The sequence below is a fragment of the Phaethon aethereus genome, assembly GCF_964289735.1.
Source record: "Phaethon aethereus genome assembly, chromosome: 9".
Classification (NCBI taxonomy): domain Eukaryota; kingdom Metazoa; phylum Chordata; class Aves; order Phaethontiformes; family Phaethontidae; genus Phaethon; species Phaethon aethereus.
The window spans coordinates 10,645,252-10,666,367 of NC_138585.1; the positions used below are offsets into that span (position 1 = coordinate 10,645,252).

The window sequence follows — 21,116 nt, forward strand, 5'->3', positions numbered from 1 at the left end:
TGATGAATTGGAATTTAAACTAAATAAAAAGTTAGTATATTAGCAACTTCTTGTAACTATTTTATAATATGGTGGAAAAGGAGGTGAATGGGGTGTTGAGATGAGAATTTTGTATATATCTAGATATTTCAGGAAGTTTCATTTGAAACACGATGGTGAAGTTTTGAAGAGTAAGTGTATTTTGCTGGCTCTGCGTAGTTGATGCTTATGTGTGAAATAAAGTATTCAACATCTTCAGTAGTTCAGCAAAGAACTGGCATCCTAGAGGTAGAAAAGAGTGGCCACGCTATTGTGCCACCTTGGAGAGTCTTGAGAACTAAAATAGTACTGGCCGGTTGAGGTAGCCCTCAGAAGCTGCTTGAAATTCAGTGTTTCTTCCTGTCTTCTGCAGGTGGTTCCACACACTAGAAACTCCACGTCATCTTGTGCTGTATTCTGCAATGCAGCTTCCTCGCTACTCTCTTTAGACGGTTGCACAGGTTAGCTCAAGGCCCTTTCTCAGTTTCTGTCGTAGTAACCCTATTTCTAGCTAGATCTAGAACTTTTATAGCCCTTTTGAATCCTCTATCTGGCATATAGGGCAGAGATGAATATTTTGCTATAACTGTCTGGAAACTTTGTACTGTTCTTGTATATGCTTTCTTCCTGCAGATTTTTTTTTTCTCTATTGCATGCTTTTAAACGAAACTTTGAATTCTAGTCACTAGGAAAGCAATAACAATTTTCAAAGCTTACATTTAGGAGTGCTTAGCTGTCCCTTGCTTTTTGAAATTGTACCTTTTAATTTTCATTCTTAGCTTGTCTTGAATATTTGTATAAGTTGGAAAAATGGTCATGAAAAAAAATTACGTAGCAAAGATAAGAAGCCTGAAACCCAAGACTCTACAGAAGAATTTTTTACTTAAAAATTTTTATTTTAGTAATTGTGAGTGTGTCAGTGTATTAATGAGAACATGTCCAGAACACCCAGGAATTTTATAGGTGAAGTAAAGCCTGTCCAGGACATGAAAGAGGTTGCAGACTCCCTTTTCTCATAATACTTGTCTGGATTATCTGTGTAAATCCCTTTTATTTGTGTCTTACCTGTTTGAAAATTGTGATTTCCCCCCCACCTTGAGTTTTTGTTCTGATTTAAAAAAAAGAGGTCTCAGCTTATGAGCTTGAAGAATTTGCTGTGTTAAAAAAAGCACTGATGAACTTGAAAACACCCCTGTATATGTATAATAATGCAGTTATCTTTTTTTCTTTCAGAATTTCCAAAACTTGTGTGGTCTTGAATTCGAACAGAAGACAAGAAATTGGAATAATCTTCACACTTCTTTGAATAAGAAGTAATAATGCAACGAAGGCAGGGAAGAGTCAATGCTGGACTGCTTTTGCTGCTTTATCAAATTTCTCAAGTTGGACTCCAGAACATACCTTCTGTTACCCTTGGGGTACTTGCACTGAATATTTTTCTCTTTCTGAATCCTGTGAGGCCGCTGCCTGAAGTGTGTATCAGCGTAAATGAAGGCTTCTACAGAAAGAACTGGGAGCGTTTACTGCTTTCTCCTTTTCACCACGCAGATGACTGGCATTTATATTATAACATGATTTCCATGCTTTGGAAGGGGATAATGCTGGAAAAAAAGCTTAAGAGCATATGGTTTGCATACATAATTGCAGTATTTTCAGTGCTGATTGGAGTTGTTTATATGGTGTTGGAATTCGTGCTTGTGAAAATTCTGGATGATCCTGTGTATGAAATGAATTGTGCTGTAGGTTTTTCAGGTAAGACACATAGTTGGTCCAATTTACATATGTAAAATTAATATTTATAGGTACCATATAGCAATATTTGTTGCATGCCGAAAATGGATAGGTGTATATCCACATGCATGTATGTGATTGTTAAGTCAGTAAAGTTATCCTATATTTTTAATTTAAAGCATGTACTTTGGGTACCTGCTGTACTCATGCTGTCATTGGGACCTAGCATTAGAAGGCAAGCCCTCCTTTTCATCCTCTGAGGAAGGTGCTTCAGCACCTCTGAGGGTTCCCTGTGGTATTCAGATTGGTGCTAGTTGAAATATCCTGGTAGTTGTTTGTTTGGAGCTTCAGATATTCTCTGGTCACCCACCCTTTAGTAACTAGATGTGCCCAGTTCTGATACTGGCCTCTCTGGTGCCTTGTAGGGGCCCTGAGAGCAGCCTCTTCGCCCAGGGGCTTTGGCTGCCTGTGTTCAAGGACAGCTCTGATATGGGGCAGCTGCAACCCACCTTAGACTAGTCGGAAGAGTGGGAAGTGCAAGATGGTTGAGAGAAGCCTCACTGTGGGCCTTTTCCCCCATTGCTCAGCAGCTGCTTTTAAGCTGAATCCCTCTGTGTTGTCCCTGTCTGAGCTACATTGCATCTGTGCCTGGCCATGTGCTTCTCTGACATGGACGCTGATTTAGCTTCCTGACTTTCTTAGGCCCTGCTTTGTCATGAGGATGTGCCTGGTGATCTGGGCTCCTGGCCAGCCCCGCTTACTGTCACCAGCCTGCCTTTGCACTTTGCTGCAAGGACTAGGGGACTTGGCCCCTACTGGGGAAGCTGCTGCCTGCCTCCCTGTTCCCTTTGGATACCTGTCCTTTGTGGAACATGTTACTCTTGCTGTTCCCTAATAGTGAGTGCAGAACCCTTTTGTTATTACAAGTAAAAGGACTGAAATGTGTGCACTCAGTCTAAGCTTATCTGGACATTCTAGGGTTAGCTCTTATAGGGTACTCTAGCTATTGCTGGGGGGATTCAGGGGGGAAGCGTGCTCTGTAATATTATTGTCTGTTGTTGTGGTTTAGCTCAAACTCAGAACATCAGCACGTTATCAACAGTTTCTCATCCCAAATCCAAAACGTATCCTCACATTAGCTTCTGTGAAGAAAACCAGCTCTATCCTGGCTGAAACCAGGACATCTGTGAACAACTGGGAGGTGCTGCCATCAGGCTTCTTTTTGAACATCTTTTCTTATATGATCCTAGACTGTAGGATGAGAAGTTGAGACCTAGATGTTGTGCAGAAGTATCCATTTTGGGTATTCACTTACATAATGCACCATCCCTGTGAGATTTTTCCTATATGTTCCTATCAGTCCATACCTTAAAACAGCTTAGTATCAACCCAGTTCTTACTAGGAAGGAGAAGGGTGAAGATTTCAAGCATTTATGATGAAACTTCTTTATACTATGTAATTGGGAATATAATACTAGATATAATTGGGTAGTGTTGAGATTTCACTGTAAGGTTTTTTTACCAGATTAGTCTCCAGCTTCTCACTTAGCCAAATAGTATTGTATATGTCCCTTTCCTCAAACGGACATTTAGTGATATCATCCAGGTGATGCAGATTTATGGCTTCCCATGCTTTATGGCGAAAGGGACCAAGTTACTGAAGAGCAGTGGTGCTGGCAGGCAGGGCAGGCATTGGTGATGGGCCAGATGGGGTCCCCATTTAATTCCTGACAAGAGACTCAGGTCAGCCCTACTACAATATTGGCCGAAACATATATTTGGGGTTTTTTTTTTAGTGAACTAAAAAGAGAGAAATGTTTTACTTGTCTGGGGAAAAAAAAAAATCTGAAAACTCAACAACTGTGAGCTTTGTCCTAAGAGGAACTTTTTCAAAAATGTTTTGAAAGTTCCAATAAATCATGTGAATTAATTTTGTCATATCAGCTATTGCTTGCATGATAAAACAGTTGCAGTCAATTAGAAATGAATGATTATTTATTGTGATTAAAGGTGACTTAATCTTTTTTCAGAAACAAATGATTCTGGAGTATATGTAAGATTATTCTTCTGTTAAATCAGAATTTGAGCTTGCTGTTGAGCTTCACATGTATCTGTCTTGTTTTCAGTAATGGCTTTTCTCAACTCGTGGAATATTTCTTGGAGTTCAATAATTTTGTCAGTTATTTCAACTAGAACTCCCATTTTAAAATTATGTTTTGTTTCATGTGTTTTTGTTGTAAAATTGTCTTGAATACCTGAATAGCTACAGTGAGTAGGCATACTAAAAAGCAAGTTAGAATTGGCTGTTACACAAATAGCTAATTTTTTTATCCTTCTTTAAGTCACTGAAAAAACAGCTTAGAACTGTTCTGGCATGCAACAGTATGCTTTGCGGTGCTGTGAAACTGCACGGTGCTTCAATTTCAGTAGTTTGCATTTCTTAATTTTTTGGGCACAAGTACTTCTCTTTATGTGATTCCTTCTTGCTTGCAGGAGTCTTGTTTGCTTTGAAAGTTCTTAACAACCATTACAATCCAGGAAGAGTCAGCAGTGTCCTTGGATTGCAGATATCCAGTAAATATGCTTGTTGGGTGGAGCTGGTGGCTATTCATTTAATCTCTCCAGGGTAAGTACATTTAATATTTCATGTTTAGGAGAAGAGATTTGGGCTATCTGAAGTGGTTTGAAATGTATTATGAAGCATGTATAGTGTTAGATGGTATCCAAATGAAGTGTTGGGGCTACAATTAAGTGTTGAGGATACAGTCTGCTTTTTTCATTAACACCCTCTATTTTGAGCACATTTCAAAATAAAAAAACCTGAAATACTATGCCTAGAATGTATTACTAAGTATTTGAGGGAAGGTTTGGTGATTGGACTCGATGACCTTAAGGTCCCCTTCCAACCCAAAAACTCTGTGATTCTATAACAGAAATTGGTGGACGAGGTAAAGGGACATGCGTTTTCAGCAAAGCAGCCAAACTAATACACTGTAGTGCCAAGGGCTTCATTACCAAAGCAGTATTCCACTGCTTGCTTGCTATTTCTGTCCTAGTCCCTTCGTTGTAGTCACTTCTCTAACTTAAAATAAAGCTGTCATCCAGTATTCTGCAAATTTTATGCAGTTTCACTGTTGTGCAGTCTTGCTGATTGTCTCCCTCAATTTTCCTGTGTGTTGAGTTCTGCCAGCACATTTCATCTGCCCCTACCTCTGAGAATAGTGCCTTTTTCTTCTTTGGCAGTTGATTTCTGGACTTCTAGTTGCAAATCAGTAATTTTCTTGCGTAATATTTTATAACAGTCAATCATATTGGAGAATGCATGCAAACAAACTGCCAAATCACAGCTTATATACAATTTCAAAACTTTTCAAAAAGATTAAAAAAAAGGTATGGGGGGAGGGAACACAATACTGACATACTCCCTGTCAGATACTATGATATAGCAGATATAACATTTCCTAGACCGTAATAAGCATTCACATATTAAACACTGGTTTTGTTGCTTTATGACTTACTGCCTGATGGACTACAGCAAGGAATCCTAGGTTAAAAGACAGAAGAACTGCAGAGTGCTCTGTTTCAAATGTGATTTTAAGTGTGAGCTGAGAGGTCACTTGCATGGCATTACTACAAGTATAAAACTGAAGGTTTTGGTGCATTAAAAATATTCTTCTGAAAAATATAAACTATCTTGGTAACTGAACATAGTTTTTATTTGGTGATATGTTTAATACTACTGCTTATTTTATTAAAGAATAATGAATGAAAGAACATTATGTCTGAAGTAAAACCATGAGCTTATCATACTGTATCTGGTAGAGGAAAAAGATGAATTTAGCAGTTGGGTGCTATTGTTTCTCAGTTGCATTACTGCAGAAATGTCTTTGAGGTAGAAAGCGTGTAGGAGGTCCAGAAATAACGTCAAACACTTTTCACAATTTTATGGAGGCTTACGTTGCTGCCTTGCCTAAAGAACCTTTACATTGTTACATGCAGTCTTGATAGTTAGGACAATTTCACACCACTTAATAATAGGGGCGATAGAAAATAAGTAGTGATCTGCGACGAGCGAGGGAAGGCATGCAGTCGACTCAATATGAGTGATAAAGCAAGCTTCAACTTTATTGCAAAACCTTACACATATTTATACACTAAGTTCTACTTTATGCATACTTGTCTTACAATCATTGGCTTAGCTCTAAAGAGTGCATTATCATACTCCTCCTACTTGCGCTTACTGCTACGTGGTCCGGGTTCCATCCTGTTTTTCTTATACAGTGCTTCTTCTTAGCTGTTTACCACAGCTCCTTCTCCTCAAGGCCGAGCCCTGCAGATGTCCAGCTGTTTACCAGCTTCCCAGTGCCACAGCTCCCTCTTCTCAAGGCCGAGCCGTGCAGATATCTAGCTGTTTACCAGCTTCTCAATGCTGCAGCTCCTTCTCCTTAAGGTCGAGCCGTGCAGAGTGATCCCAACAGTGATCTCCAGAAACTTATGTCCCAGAATGCAACATGTTTAATTAGTAACTGTCTTGAAATGAACCACAACAATTGTAGCTTTCGGAGCATTGCTCTTACATGCTTATCTGTGTGCTCAGGTCATGTTGTAATATTTGAAGTGTCTGATTAAATGATGTCCGTTTGTAGCTCAAGTTGCATAATTAGTTTTGAATTAGGTAAGAGGTGAGTAATTGGGGCAGAATTCTGTCCAGTCAGAAAGACATGCAATAAATTTGGACCTGCCTTAGTGGAATGGTGTATCAAGATCACCTGAGAATCCATAACCAATGAAGGGTTCAAAAGTAATATTGAGGCTATTGAAAACTGATTTGTGCGCTAGGAGAAGATTTAGGGTTTTACTGGCATTTGTTAATTCTTCTCTTTATCATTAAAGTTTTTGTTGTGGGGAAATTTTAAGACATGTAATACCCTTCTGATCTTGCCTTCTGTAAAGTAAGAATATTGAGATGTAGGCTTTGTATAGCAATCCTTGGGATTAATTCTTTGATGGAAGAACAGGCATGTGAAAAGTTATCTTGTGTTTAATATCTATGCCTCTTTCAGAGTTGAGCATGCGGTATCTTAAGTCATCTATTCCTTTTGCATGGAGGTTCTGTACCTATACTGACGACTAAAGGAAAAGCTTATCTTTCAGGTTGTTCCTGAACTAACTCAAATATTTATCAATTTGATAAAGGGGAGATTTTGGGGTTGGAGGCTGGATGTTACAGTTCTTTTCAAACTCTAACTTTTTTAGAAAGTTAAGAGTAACAAAGGATGTAAATAATGGGAGAGTAGAAAGCTAGGAGTGGAGAACAGTAGAGGATGTTGTTATTTTCAGTGTTCAGAAGTGTTGAGGTTTGATATTGTGACTGTCCAGAATTGCTCTTTTCACAGTTTGTCAGAAATAGTGGGACTTGTTGTTCTGGAGTTCAGAGGATCTCAAAATTGTCTCACATTTCTGAAGCTCACTGCATCTCTGAAAACTGACTTAGGCATTTCTCTAGGCCTCCTTTTGACCTATGTTTTGGTAGGTTTTATAGTTACTGACTTTCAGGTGTCTAGTGTTTTCCAGATCTGTGGATGATGCAACCCACAAAATGTATAATTCCTCTTACTTGAGTTTTTCCTATTTTCTAAATCAGTTCTAGACTTAAATTTGTTTCCAAGTTTCTTTTCATAACTTTTTCTGAAGAAACTATATTGATAAGAGTTGATCTGAGCCAGTTCTGTTGACTTTTTTCTTTTTTTTTTTTTTTTTGGCAACTTAAGATGCTGAATAGAGTTCTTCATCTTAAAGAGACGACTTCACAAACTGGGAACTGTCCCACACAAGAAGAGCAGCACAGCAACAGATCTACATTTGGCAATAGAGATGCAGATCATTGTCATAAATATTCAGAGCTGACAATTGAAAATGTTATACAGTTGTAATGTATAATGAAACAACAATGACAATTAGTTGTTGCTTCATTTCACCTGGGTTCAAGGATCTGTGGGAAATCAAAATATCAAAGCAGATCATGGTCAAAACAGGTAAACATAATAGGAATATTGAGGTTTTCATTAAAAAACCCTAAACCCCACAAAAATTAATTTATATATATGTGAAAATCGAAGAACATATTTTGACAAATTTGGTTTTAAATTTTGATTGATTTGGCTTCTACCCTTCTCAGTCTCAACCATGGTAGTATCTGGTGTAAATACAAATGTGCCTCATCTGCATGGAGACCCCTGGTTTCTCCAGGCAGTCTGGCCTACTATTTAAATGTTTTTAAATCTCTTGCTGTGACTTATGTCTATCACTCTTTATCCTGTGCATAGAGAATGTGGAGAGTGTATTCATTCCTATTTGTGACTCTTCCATATTTTAGGATTATTGTATCTGTGAGAGAATTCCTCAATGGACTTAAGTGATTGTGATCCCTTCAGTCTTTTCCCAGAAGTTGTTTTGTGGGCTTTCTGGGTTTTTTTATTGCTGCTTTTTTTGTGCAGTATGCAAAAAGTAGGCTTAGTTTTTCAGCTGAGACCATTGCTCAGTAGAGTGGAAGGCTACTTCACTTTACTCCCAGATAGTGCTCCTTTTTACATATTTCCAGTAAAATACTTGTTTTTTCTACAGTGGTATGACATGTTGATCTGTGCTTTGTTGTATAATTCACTGTGGGCCCCGGGTACTATCCTGAAGCTCTCCTACTAGCCAGTCACTTCTAGCCTGTTTGTATAGTTGATGATTTCTGTGGTATGTTCCAAACTCTATATTTGTCTTTATTGAATTGCACCCCATTTTTTCCTAACCACTACTTTATTTTGTCAAGGTTGCTTTAAATTGTAATGCCATCTCCAGTGACCTTTACAGCTTCTCTTAGATTGTTATTTGTAAATAATACTTGGAATAGACTCCTGCAGAAACCCGCTTGATTCCAATCATAAGTTTGATAATGAGTCACTGATAAGTATTAAGTCAGGCTTACCAACCACTTAGGGATCTGCTTAGTGTAGTTTTAGAGTTTAAGGTTTTTAAGCCTTCTTTATGACAAATGCTGTGAGGCAGTGCTGTGCTTTTACAGCATGTGTGACATCTGCTAATTCTCCCTTTCCATGAGGCTTGTTGCCCTGTCAAGGGAAGAATTTGCATTGATTTGACATGGTTTGTTCTTGTCAAATCTGTTTTCTGCCTCTGGTGCTCTTACCTTGGTTGTATCCACAAATTATGTGTCCTAGTAATTGTTAAATAGTTTTATCTGGGAAGAGAAGGTAGTAATTAGTCTGTAGTCCTCTGACTAGTCTTTCACCTTCTCTATGTCTCTCTTTTTTTTTTTTTTTTTTTTCTTTTCCCTGCTTAAGAATGGGTATAGAAATACCCTTGCAGTTCTCTGGAACCTTACCCATCCTCAAAACAGTTGAGAAGATACAGATTATCCAGAATGTTGCTGCATTGGTTTTGACAATGTTAAAAGTTTGTAATAAAACTGCTTTTTTAATGTAAAATTGCATATTATTGGTGTGTTTACTTGGAAAATGTCTATAAAGATGTTTTCCATGCTATAAGATATCAAGCATTAGCAAAAAAGATATTAATTTATCATTTGAGTAAATTACATTATAACACATTCTAAAATGAAGTAGTATTTGCTTAACTTGGCTATAATATCAAGCATTTTGTTAATATAAGGGAAGCTGTCTTTTTGAACTCTACAGAATTGCTTTTCCTTAGTAATTACAAGTAGCAAGGTGCTACTGTTGATCACACAATTCTATGACAGCATATGGTGAAAATGTGATGTGATTTTTCTAATGTGATTTTCTGCATGTCAGTGATAGTAGATATGTGTGACAGTGTATCTGATAGTATTTTTCATTTAGAAAACCCTGTTTAAACATTTTCAATGTAAGTTTCTACTCCTTGAATACAATTTATAATTAAACACTAAATAGTGTTTAGGCATCTAGTACACTAACCTACTCAATAGACATGAAGTGGAAGTTACCCCCTGAAGACTTCTTAAAGCTGAAGATTTTTGATTATTCATAAAGTGTAAGCTGTATACACAGCTTCACTGTATTGCAAACCAAGACCTTGATTTTATGTTTTGTGAAACAGTGTTGTGCTTAGATAAATCCAGATGAGCATAAAATTTGTTTAAAACACTGCCAGGAATATAGATGGGTCAGTCTCCGGCTCGTGATTTCTAGAGTAAGGCATCTTGAAGTATTCAATGTTTTCTGCATACAGACATTTTCCAAGTCAGACGTGTTTTTTCACAAATTTGGAAAATCTGTTCCAGAAAATTCTGTTTGGAAAATTTGTTCTTTATAGATACTTTGTTTTGGTAACTACCTCTTATCTATAACTTTGCACATCAGCATTTATGTGTTACTCTTAAAAAAAACCTGTTGGTTACTTCTGGGAGAGAACCGCAGGTCTATGTAGCAGAGTACAAGTTTGTGGTTAAGTAGGTGGGAAAAGAGTGAATTTAGATTTATCCTTATCTCCCTCTAGTGACATATACATTTCTTGTATACTTTTATCAGTGACGCCTGGAAGTTATATTGTCATGAGTGCATATGCTATCATCTGCATAATTCTTTTGGATTTCTGACTGGAATGTAAAAAGTGTAATGTTTAAATCTGTTTTTACATTAGACAGAGCTTTCGTTTCTGCTTTATAAAGGCAAAAAAGCTCATGTTACTTGAACCTTTGGACAACCCGTATTATTCCAATGAACTAAGTTAATTATAATTGCATATACTAGGAAATCTTAATGTTTAGTGTATTGTCTTCTCTAATATCATAAGAGGTGAACAATTTACAAATAGTGTTTAAATCTGGTTAAACACAAGAGAGTTTAACTCTTAATTTGCTGCAAATTGGTTTATGAATTTAGAGTACCCCATAGTCATGGCAATACTTGGAGCAAATCTCCTTATTTACTGTAAACATATGCTTCCATGTTGATTTCTTAAAAGACTCTAGAGCCTTTTCATTCTATATGCAAATGGGCAATGGTCTTTTTAAAATAAATTGTTGGTATGTATAGAAAAGAATTTTGATCTCATCATTTCACTTGTTCTTTTAATTTTGAAGGCACTATGTAACAAAGATTGCCACAGATCTGCATTTATGCTTATCTCAGACTAATTGTAGGATTGTATTGATAGTGCAGTAGAAAGTACTGTAATTTATGCTTTCACTTGAAACTGTGAATGGTTTTGTTGGATTCTTCCTAGACATTTGAGCGTAATTCCGTGGATTTACTTTTTAATGGATTAAAACTAGTTTCCTACCTCAGTAAGTCTTTAAATGCTTTTAGGGAAACAGTATTCTGTCCTTTAAACAAGCAATTAAAATGATCTCTCCAATTAGTTTCCAGCTTGTTCAGGTTATTTGTTAGATACTTTTCTGTAACTGTATATACCTGCTGATTTTAAAGTAATTATGAAGAAAGAAAACTTGGCACTATGTCCTTGCAGGCAAGTCATTTCTCCATGCTGGGTCTCACTCAGACTTTTTTGGTTGCAACAAATTCTGCACTCCCCCTTCTGGATCCCTACAAAAAGAAGTCTTCCTTTCCATCATTCACAAGAATTTCCTTTTTTGTAGGACTTCTTTTGCTGGGCATCTGGCAGGGATTCTTGTTGGATTGATGTACACTATGGGACCTCTGAAAAAGATCATGAAAGCCTGTGCAGGTATATAATTTTTTCAACTTATAAAATCTGCATGAGAGAATTTTTTAAAAAAGTAAGTCTTGCATATAGAAACTCAGACCATTCCAGCAAGTTTTTAGGCAATTAAAGATACGCTGATTATTAAACTGAATGCAGAAGAGAAAAAGAAACTTTTTCTTAAATATGGCTGTTAAAAACCAGTAAGTGTGTCTTTCAGATATTTTTACTTAGAGGAATACCTTTTATCCTTCTTTTTAAATGTTTATTTAGAGTGAAATGTTTCACATCAGATATCTATGAGAATGTCAGTTTAAATGAGGTGTGGAGGAACCATAAAAATATGCCAGAACAGAATATATTTCCGTGTTGGTTTCTACTACTTGTGTCTATTCTAGTGGAAGTCCCTACAGTTTGAAAAAGGTTGTGGGATGCTTGAGAAATTGTTACTGGAATTCTCAAGATTTCCAATAATGTGTTACTACAGCTTTCCATATTGTAGTAATACTTTTATTTTTAAAGAAGATAATGTCTTTAGACAACTTTCATCTAACAAGTGTTTTAAATACAGCCCTGCAAGCTTTTATATGAACACTCCCATAAATTTCAGTGGTTTAATTGGAAGTCTAGGCCCTGTCACAATGTCTGTGCTGGAATTGGTTGTCAGATTATTTGGTTTTTTGTGTCTGATTACTTAATAGGGTGAATACTCTATTCATGACTCTGCCATCAAGGTGACCATGGACATGGTGTTTGTATAGTGGGAAATTATTTGTTTGAATGTGTTTTCTTTTCACAGGAGGTTTTATCGCAGTTTGGTGGTACAGTCTGTCATGTATGCTTAGCAGTTTTAAAAGGAAAAATCGGCACTGAAGCATCAGATTTCCTTCCCTACTGGAGTGAACAGATGTAAAGAGTTGCGTTAGTTAAACGTTAATATTGCATGTTTCTGTGGCACGGAAGACTATTTGACTATTAGGACATTCAAGCATCAGATCACACTGCCCAGGGAGGTTCAGCAATCTCCATCCTTGGATGTTTCCAAGGCTTGACAAGATAAAGCCCTGGCTGAGTAACCTGGTCTAATCTCATAGTTCACCCTGCTCTGAGTGGGAGTTGCGCTAGGGACCTTCTGAAGTCCCTACCAAATGGAATTATTCTAGGATTCTGTCATAAAACTCTATGGTACTGTTAGCGAAACAAGCTATGGAGATCCTGCTGCTGTGAAGGTTGCTGTGTGACTAAGACTTGGAGGAAGGAGTGTTCCAGTACACAGGTTGTCTTTTTCTCCTGTGTAGCAGAGCAGAAACAGTGCAGTGTTATTCCAGTTCTTAGTTTTCTGTGCATTAACCCTTTTTTAGCAATGTACAGTCTTAGTGCAGAAATTGTTCATTATGTGTTCTGTTTGCATTTTTCTAGTCTACATGGATATGTTGCTTAAACACAGCACACTACTATAAAATCTGGAACAACATACAAGCTTACCAATACTGTATTTTCTCACTGATGCTAAAAAACGTCATAGATACCTGTGGTTTCATATTCGTACCTTATGAAACAGACTCTGAAAGAAAGAGTACTTTAACTTTGATTTTTGTATTCTAGGAAGAAAGACAACATTATTATTTTATTCAAATAGTACATGTGTTATTCTTACATTTAGGTGGCATTTCTTCCTTCGCTGACCCTGCCAGACCAAGGGACTACTATTCAGGTAAGTACTGTCACCTACTTACCTAAAAACTTATTCCAGCTTTAAAATTATTTTTGCTAATGATAGAAAACGTATAGGGGAGCTAGTTAAATGGAAACACATATAATATACAAAATATTCTGCACATATGTATACTTGCTAAACTTGTAGTACTTCTTCTGGCCATGTCTCACCTTTCCTTTTTAGGGAACTGTGTGCATGTATTTTGTACAAGAATCTTTAAACCTCAAATTAAGGTCATGACTTCATAAAACGTGGCGCTGGGGAAATATCATCCCTTTTGTAGGTGGTGTAGCATGGGGGAAATTGTCTACTGAAAGCAACCCTTTGAACGTTGGTAAATCTGCCCTGATCTGGCAAATGTATCTGTTCCATTCTGGGATGTTGTATTTTTTTTTTTCCCCACACTCCTTTGAATGCTTTTTGCAAATTGTCTGCTCCTCACCAGGATAAACTCAGGCTATCTCCACAGTATATAGATGGATAGTTGGAATACTGGCACACTTTGAATGTAACATGTTCGATTCACTTCTCATGCAGAACATTGAGTTGTTTTATGTGGAGTGTATAGAAATAATAGGTGGAGGCCTTGTCTGTGAGGGAAAGAAGAGCCAGCTGTGAGAAGGGCTGTGTGTTGGATCAAAGCTAAGGGATGTGTAGCCTAGTGTATCTTACCTCTTGCAGTGATTTATACTCTTTCCTAGGCATCTGCTGTAAGAACAGGATAAATATATAGTGATAACTCCCTCAAATATTTGCCAGTGTGCAGTGGCTTGTGGCTTAAAGATGTTCTCAGCAGAATGTTTTATGGGGGAATTTTGTCTTTAATAGCCCATGATAGATTCTTCTTCCATGAATTTGTCAAAAGCTCTTTGAATCGGCATGAACTCTTTTAACACCTACAACATCACAGAAGAATGTCACAGTTTACTTCCTGGTGTAGAATCTGTCATTTTTATTTGTTTTGAACCTGCTAGCTGCTGATTTCATTTGCACATCAATTCTTCTTTGGGAAGGGAAATGAAACCTTCATTCTTTATGTACTTTCTTCATATTCTTTATGGTTTCATAGACTTCAGTCCTGTACTCACCACAGTCATCTTCTCTCTCTGGTTGAAAAGTTGTAGTCTATGTGGTTGCTTATATGAAAACTATTTCATACATTTGATTATTCTTACTGTTCTCTGACGTTCTCAGTTAAAGATGTCTGCCTAGGTACAGGTACTGCCAGTCCACCAGGGTCTGGGTGTGCTGCTTGCATTGCGCTGTATTGCATGTTCACAGAGACTAAATCTTCATTTCAGTATTCCAGTACAGCAGAGTGGATGGAATCTCTAAAGACTTATATTGGAAAAGGTACTTCAATGGCTAATGAAGATAAGAATTTGTACTTGACATTAAACTCCATAATCTATTGCAACCACTGTACAACCATCATCTGTTTGCAGCTTGAGTGGGTATAAAATACCATCCTTGTGGAACAGGAGCAGATTCTGAATAGCCCTTTACTTTTTCTTTTCCAGCTCTTCCTAAGCAGGGAAAAAGGAAGAGATTTCATGTAATACATCTAGCATGATGGGGGACTACATAGGGCCTGGAAGAGAAAAAAAACCTTCAGTATGCTGACAACAAGGAAGCCTGGGGTTTTTTTGCATGTCTTAGGCAGTCCCCAAATCAGCCATACTATTGCTTTGAGTTGTTGTGGACAAAAGGGAGATAACGGAGAGGGTTAACCTGAAGGGTTAACCAGTCCTCCCAGCTTGGCTTTAGATGTAACTACATTGTAACTACATTGTTTTTTTGTTACTAAATTAATTTATCTAAAATGACTTAAAACTGCAATTTAAAAAATATATATTTGTTATGTTCATTTCCTGTGTATATACTTTGTAATTGTCTTTCATCCTATTTGCAGAAGTCTTTATGGAAGATTTAACCTTTTGCTTGGTGTATGATATATGTAATTAATTTGGCCATCTGTGAATTAAGAAAACTCTCTCTAGTGTCATAGGCTAATGATGCAGATCTTGATTAATTTTTCATTTTTTGGTATTGTTGATTTATTACTATCTGCCTTTAATTACCAATTTAAATAGAAAACTAGATGAAGTTATGATCAGAACAGATTTTATGAAACAGTACAAGGAACAGCTTTAGAAGAAAGATGATTTTAAGTGTAATTTTAACACGTTTAATATTTAGTAACTGAATTAGGTTTTCTCTAAATGCAGTTCATGAATAAATTATTAGGACATTTATTTTGATTAATAGGAACACCTTCAACATGTCGATGTTATGGAACTGTTTCTTATTGTAAAACAAAGGACTACAGCTTTCTAAGCACTTACAACTTTATAACAGTGTAAAACATCAAACATACAAAAACTTACAGTAATAGAACTACCTTAAAATGACATCCTTTTTCTTTCATCAGATAATTTCATGCTTTTAGTACCAGGATTTTTATAGTCTTCATGCATGCAGTTTTGAAGATTCCAGAAAATAGCTGAGAAAATGTTAATTCAGATTAGCATAATGCAGAGGGTAATGAGGGGAAGACATGAAGATTGTATCCTAAGTGTGTATATACAACAGCTAAATGGTATCCAGCAGTCAGGATATTTTTCTGCAGAATTATGTCTCTTAAACGTAGCCAGTATGACTTAAAGGCTTCTAAAGTTTGTTAAAAATATAACTGTAATTCATACAGATTAAAAAAAACCCAAAATACTTTTTTCTGACTGGAGGAGTTGCCAATCATTTGAAAAACGGCAGAATTTCAAGTTACTGGAGGATGATACAAAGTGTTCACTGCAGATGTATGACAGTTCTCCTGATGTCAGTTGTATGTTCCAAAAAGGAAAAATCTGCAACCGGTCAGAATTACATTGTTTCCTCTATGTGTGTGTATAATGTATATAAGTATACATACATCTGTGTGCGCATATGTGTGTATATAAAATACATGTAGGTATATTTATACAATACACACAGTATGTGTGTTCTATACATGTATGTATACATGCAGGAATATGTATACTCCTGTATAAAGTAGTGTGCAGTCACTCTGTTCAATTTTTCCTGCTTTTCCTGTATAACTCTAAGATAGCAGATTGCTATTTTTATTTGTCTTTAGGTTCTAGAGCTTGGGGTTTTTTCTTCAACACAATCTTTTTTTAAAAAAAAAAATTACTTATGTCATCAGTTCATAGTCTGTGCTTGTTACTAATCACAGAAACTTCACAAGAAGGTTACACATGGAATCTATATAACTAACGAGAAAACACAAGATTATCATTGATGCTACTAATATGAAGATAAAAGGAAATGACATGCTGTATTTGTTTCATACAAAAATATTTCTAATTATTTCATTTTAAAAAAAACTGTGTACATTTTCTATCAGTTGGAAGAAACTGGCAACATTTCTGTACTTTGGTTCTTGAAAATCCACTGTCTAGCTGTCTGGAAGAGAAACTAAAATACCACCCAAAGCTTTGTATTTTGAAGATGCAAAAATGGAATAGAAAAATGGGATTTTTCTCCTTAATTTTTCTCAGTTTAGATTTTCTGTGCTCAGGCAACATCAGATTGTGTTAAAAGGAAGAGAATCTTGCTCAATTGTCTAGCCAAGTAATTTCTTTCTTTTAAATCCCATGTGTTTGGGCGGATGATGGTTTGTTTGAGCTTGCTTTTGACAAACTTTGCAAATGGTCAGAAAATTGTTTGTCAGTAGTGCAGGCAACATACAGTGATTTTGACATTATATGAGAGCTATGGTGTGGTGGCTTTTTCCAGGACAGCTGTAGTTGTGCAATAGCACAATATTAGCTTTATATATTACTGCATAAATTTGCAGGAATCTTTTTCCCATGTGTTTTCTAGGTCCAAACATTGCTTGAATTTATGATGACATTGGTGTGTATTGTTTGTGGACGCTGGGGTTAAGTGAAAGATAGGTGGGAAAAGCCTGAAACGTGCCTGTTTTGTTGTTGCTGTTCAGGTGACTTTAATAAGGTGCCCAAGAATTGACAATTAAATGTTAAAAGGAGCTGATGAAAAGTGTCTTTCAATTTCTATGTGAAACTTCTTAATCATGGTAATTCTATGACACTTATTTATAACAACTATAAAAAAGTGAGATGTTTGAGCCATCTTTTTTTCTGGTGTTTTTTTCTCTCCTGTTACCATAGTCTATATTTGTAAATTAGAAATTGATTCATGGCATATATTGCATAAGTAATTTAATCCTAATAATTTTCTTCTTTCCCAAATGCAAATAATTTGTGAAGAAAGACAGCGTAAAGGTAATATCTGATTTCATAGTCTCCTACTGAGTAGCAGCAGTTTTATTTTCTTTATTTTGTATTCATTTTACAGAGTATTATGGCTATCCACATTACCAATACAGAACGCCGAGGAGCTATTATGATTATACAGGTGGGCTTACTGAAGAAGAACAGCTTGAAAGGGCAGTGCTAAACAGTCTTAATGAAAGAGGTAGGATTTTTACTGCATTTTATATTATAAGTTATGATTCATACCGAGAAAGGCGGGGGAAGCATATTATTCATTTTCAGTATTTTGGACATATCTTCAGAAACAGATGAAAGTTTCCTGGTACAATTTTCAGAGAATGCAGTGTGAGGATGCTGTATTGTTCTCTTAGCGTAATTGCATTTGTTCATAATTGCTTACTGTTTGGTTACCTTGCTACTACTATAGTAAAAGAAATGCTTTTATAACACCCCACCCCCCCTCCAACTAAGTAAACTAAGTTTCTGTACCAAAAAGATCTTACGATACTCTGAAAAGTAGTATAATAGATGAATTGATGTTGCCAATTTTTAAACTTTCTCTATGTGTATACTTTTGCTTTTTATACAAACTTAATTGACAAGCAATGTACTGATTTCTTACTCTTCACATTGTCCTTTTCTGCCTTAAAGGAAGCTTATATTTTAGCTAGTTGAAAGACCTAAAAAACCCAAGGTAGATAGAAATGTTTAGAAATAAAAATGGTGTTTCTTTTTAACTGAAATTTATTTGTTGAATTGATATAAAATACTTTCATTAGGATATATTTTGTCTTTTTATAATGCAAGTGAAATCAAGAGGGAAAGAATACTTTGCAGAATCTGTTTCTCGGATTCTGAAGACTTCAAGGAAAATGTGTTTAATAGAGCTTCACGTGTAAAATTTACACCACACCACTATGCAAAATTTTTATATTGAAGTTTTATAAAAGGCAGGAATGAGCATAGCATATGTTGTCTGGTAGTGAGATAGTTTTTCATATCAAACATTGCTTCCTCTCTAATCTGTTGCATGTCAATATGGATTCTTTTGGGAACTCAGCCAAAGGCTTTACGAACTCCTTAACTTAAAAGAAATCTTTCAGATTTCTTAAGTTTGGTGAAGCTGTAACATTAATCTTAACAATGATAACCTGACTGAGTATCTTTATCAATGTCATTTTCCTTTTTTACGACCTTGGTATTCTATCTTCCTGGGTGCAAGGAAGCATTCATTAGGAAAAAGATACAGAAGCATCTACTTGTAACTGCAGCTGTTAAAATGTGGATCACCATTCACAAATCTCCACTCAGAAAATTAATTTATATCACTGTGTTATGGCTGTCAGAGAAACACCAGGCAAAATATGAAAATGAATATCTTGACAAATCATCATCACTTTCACACCTTCTGTGATCCAATTTTTTATTGTGAAGAACATATCATGTTATCTGGAAGATGGTATTAAAAAGGCCGCAGATTAGGCAAAATTGTGGTAGGAAAAGGCTTTTCCAGTTTGAAAAATTCATTAACATACTTTTTAAAACAAAAACAGCTTTTTGCTTTATTAAGTTTGCATCTATTGTGAAAGCCACCTGGGAGGCAGAAGTGCAAATTTCCAGGGAGATTAAGGGGTTTTTAAGTGATTTTTTTTTTTTTTTCTAGTTGTCTTCATTTTTGTGATAACTCTTGTTCTCTAAGCATAGTTCTGTCCGACAGAACTGTTCCTCAACATTGTGAAGCTAGAGACTTCAAAAAAAAAAAAAAAACCAAACGAAAACCACCAAAACATTTTCTACAGATTTTCTACAGCAAGATTATTGTAATATATTCTAGAAATGATTGCAAACTGTGTGTTGCTTTTGGACAACGATAAGTTTTCAACTATAAGAGGGAATATTTTCTTCTTTGGAGAATGCCCTTTGTTGAAACATGAGATAGAATTTAAATAGCATCTCTAACTAAATATATCTCACTGGTAGATAACGGTGGCATACCAAGTCACATTTTTAACTTCAGTTTGAGACAGCAGCATTTCTTAAGACTTTAGTAGTGTCTGTTTTCAGTGCTAGTTATAGTTTTTAAGCCTCACAGATAAGTGAAGTGGTAAAATGTATCATTGTATATTGTTTCCTGTATATTCTGGTGTGATGAAATACATATAGGTGGTGTTTTCAGTGGTTTCACAGGAGTGCTTTAGTTTTGCACCTCTTTCCCCTACCTCCTGGAGCACTTTAGTTTGCAAAAGCAAGACTTTAGAGCTAAACTCTTAAAATATTTCGTTAAACAAGATGCTTAAAGGTTAAGCTTGCCTGTAGGCAGGTGCCTTATTTCACAAAGAAAGTAATGTAGAATGTGTAATTGATCATACCTGTTTTAGTGACAAAAAGTATGAGATGAAATTTAATGTGCTAATGAGCAATTAGGGTATTCTTTTCTGTCAGTCTGAAAAATAATTAGCTTGAATGAGCACTGTCCTTTGAATGAAATACATTTTTCCCTAAAGCATGACATTCACAATTGCTTGCAATTACATGGATGATGAAACAAGTACTTAACATGACTAAAAATTACATAAAAGAATTTGAATTAGGTAGCTAATTGGATGTAAAAACAGGTACCACAATGAAAATTTAGGGCGCTCTTTCCTTATTAATCCCCCCCTTGCCCCCTAAGACATTTAAATCATCACAGCTGCTCTGTAGCTTGGACAAAAAAGTATTGCAGTAATTTAGACTCCCCGCCCTTAGTTGGACAAATGCATTTATTAGGGTGTTTAGGCCACAAAATGTACCGTTACAGATTTGGAATGTTTCTAATTCTTAGAAATTACTGTGCTAGTATCCTACTAAGCCATTAAAAGAATCAGTGGCATAATACAGAATTTCCTTGTATTAGTTGTTGTCCACAACTGAAAACTAATTTGTGTTAAGACATGCATTGAATTTAAGCTCAGTAGTTAACTCTTCTATAATCCCATACACGGTTTATCTAAAGTCACCATAAAGATACTGCATTTCTGCTTATTCTGCATTTTGGTATTCCTGAACTGCAATTCTATTTTTTATGCTATATTCTGAAAATTTCTTAATTACTACTAATAAATAGTATCTAATGCAACAAAAGAAATTGTTAGGCTTGTTCGTGAGTTTTATGTAGGCATCAGTTTTAAGGCTATCAAACTGTCATAATGATTTAGGTCCACTTACTAAAAGGAACTGTTATTTACATTCTTTCCATTCCCAGTCTTAGATACGTTGTTACCTCAAACAAGAAACAGTTTAAACAGCATTATTTTTTTTTCTCCAAAGGTTTTTAAAATTTTCATTCTTATTCTCACAGTTGTATATTGGTTACAAATTGTAATAATTCTTCTTTTAGTTAAGTCAGGAAAATAATTTTGGATTTAAAAAATCATTGCCTTTGATATTTGAAGTATATGTTTTTTTTTTTTTTAAACTATGAAGTTAAAATATATGGCTGCATTTTTGTTCAATACTAGTATTAGCAGCTGTCCTTAATGTAACCCCAGTATACCGTACCTTTTGTCTGTTGTTTACTTGCTATTCTGCTCAGAAGAAATATCTTGATTAGTGTGGGATGTGGATTTGGATATTTGTTGTGGTGGGTGCTGGGATTTTTTGAGAGTTGAACTTCTATGTGTCTGTCTTTCAATTTCAGTAAT

At 35.8% G+C, this 21,116-nt stretch overlaps 1 protein-coding gene across 1 annotated transcript in view; it reads left to right on the forward strand.

Annotated features, from left to right (window-relative positions):
* Positions 1 to 1,337: 1,337 nt before the first annotated feature.
* RHBDD1 (rhomboid domain containing 1) overlaps positions 1,338 to 21,116 on the forward strand; it is a gene marked incomplete at its 5' end in the record, with an annotated part of 40,920 nt that continues 21,141 nt past the window's right edge. The window contains 5 exons of the mRNA XM_082003383.1: positions 1,338 to 1,770; positions 4,243 to 4,375; positions 11,357 to 11,445; positions 13,085 to 13,135; positions 17,516 to 17,635. Coding sequence (XP_081859509.1) covers positions 1,338 to 1,770; positions 4,243 to 4,375; positions 11,357 to 11,445; positions 13,085 to 13,135; positions 17,516 to 17,635 — 826 coding nt within the window. The remainder of the gene's footprint in view (positions 1,771 to 4,242; positions 4,376 to 11,356; positions 11,446 to 13,084; positions 13,136 to 17,515; positions 17,636 to 21,116) is intronic.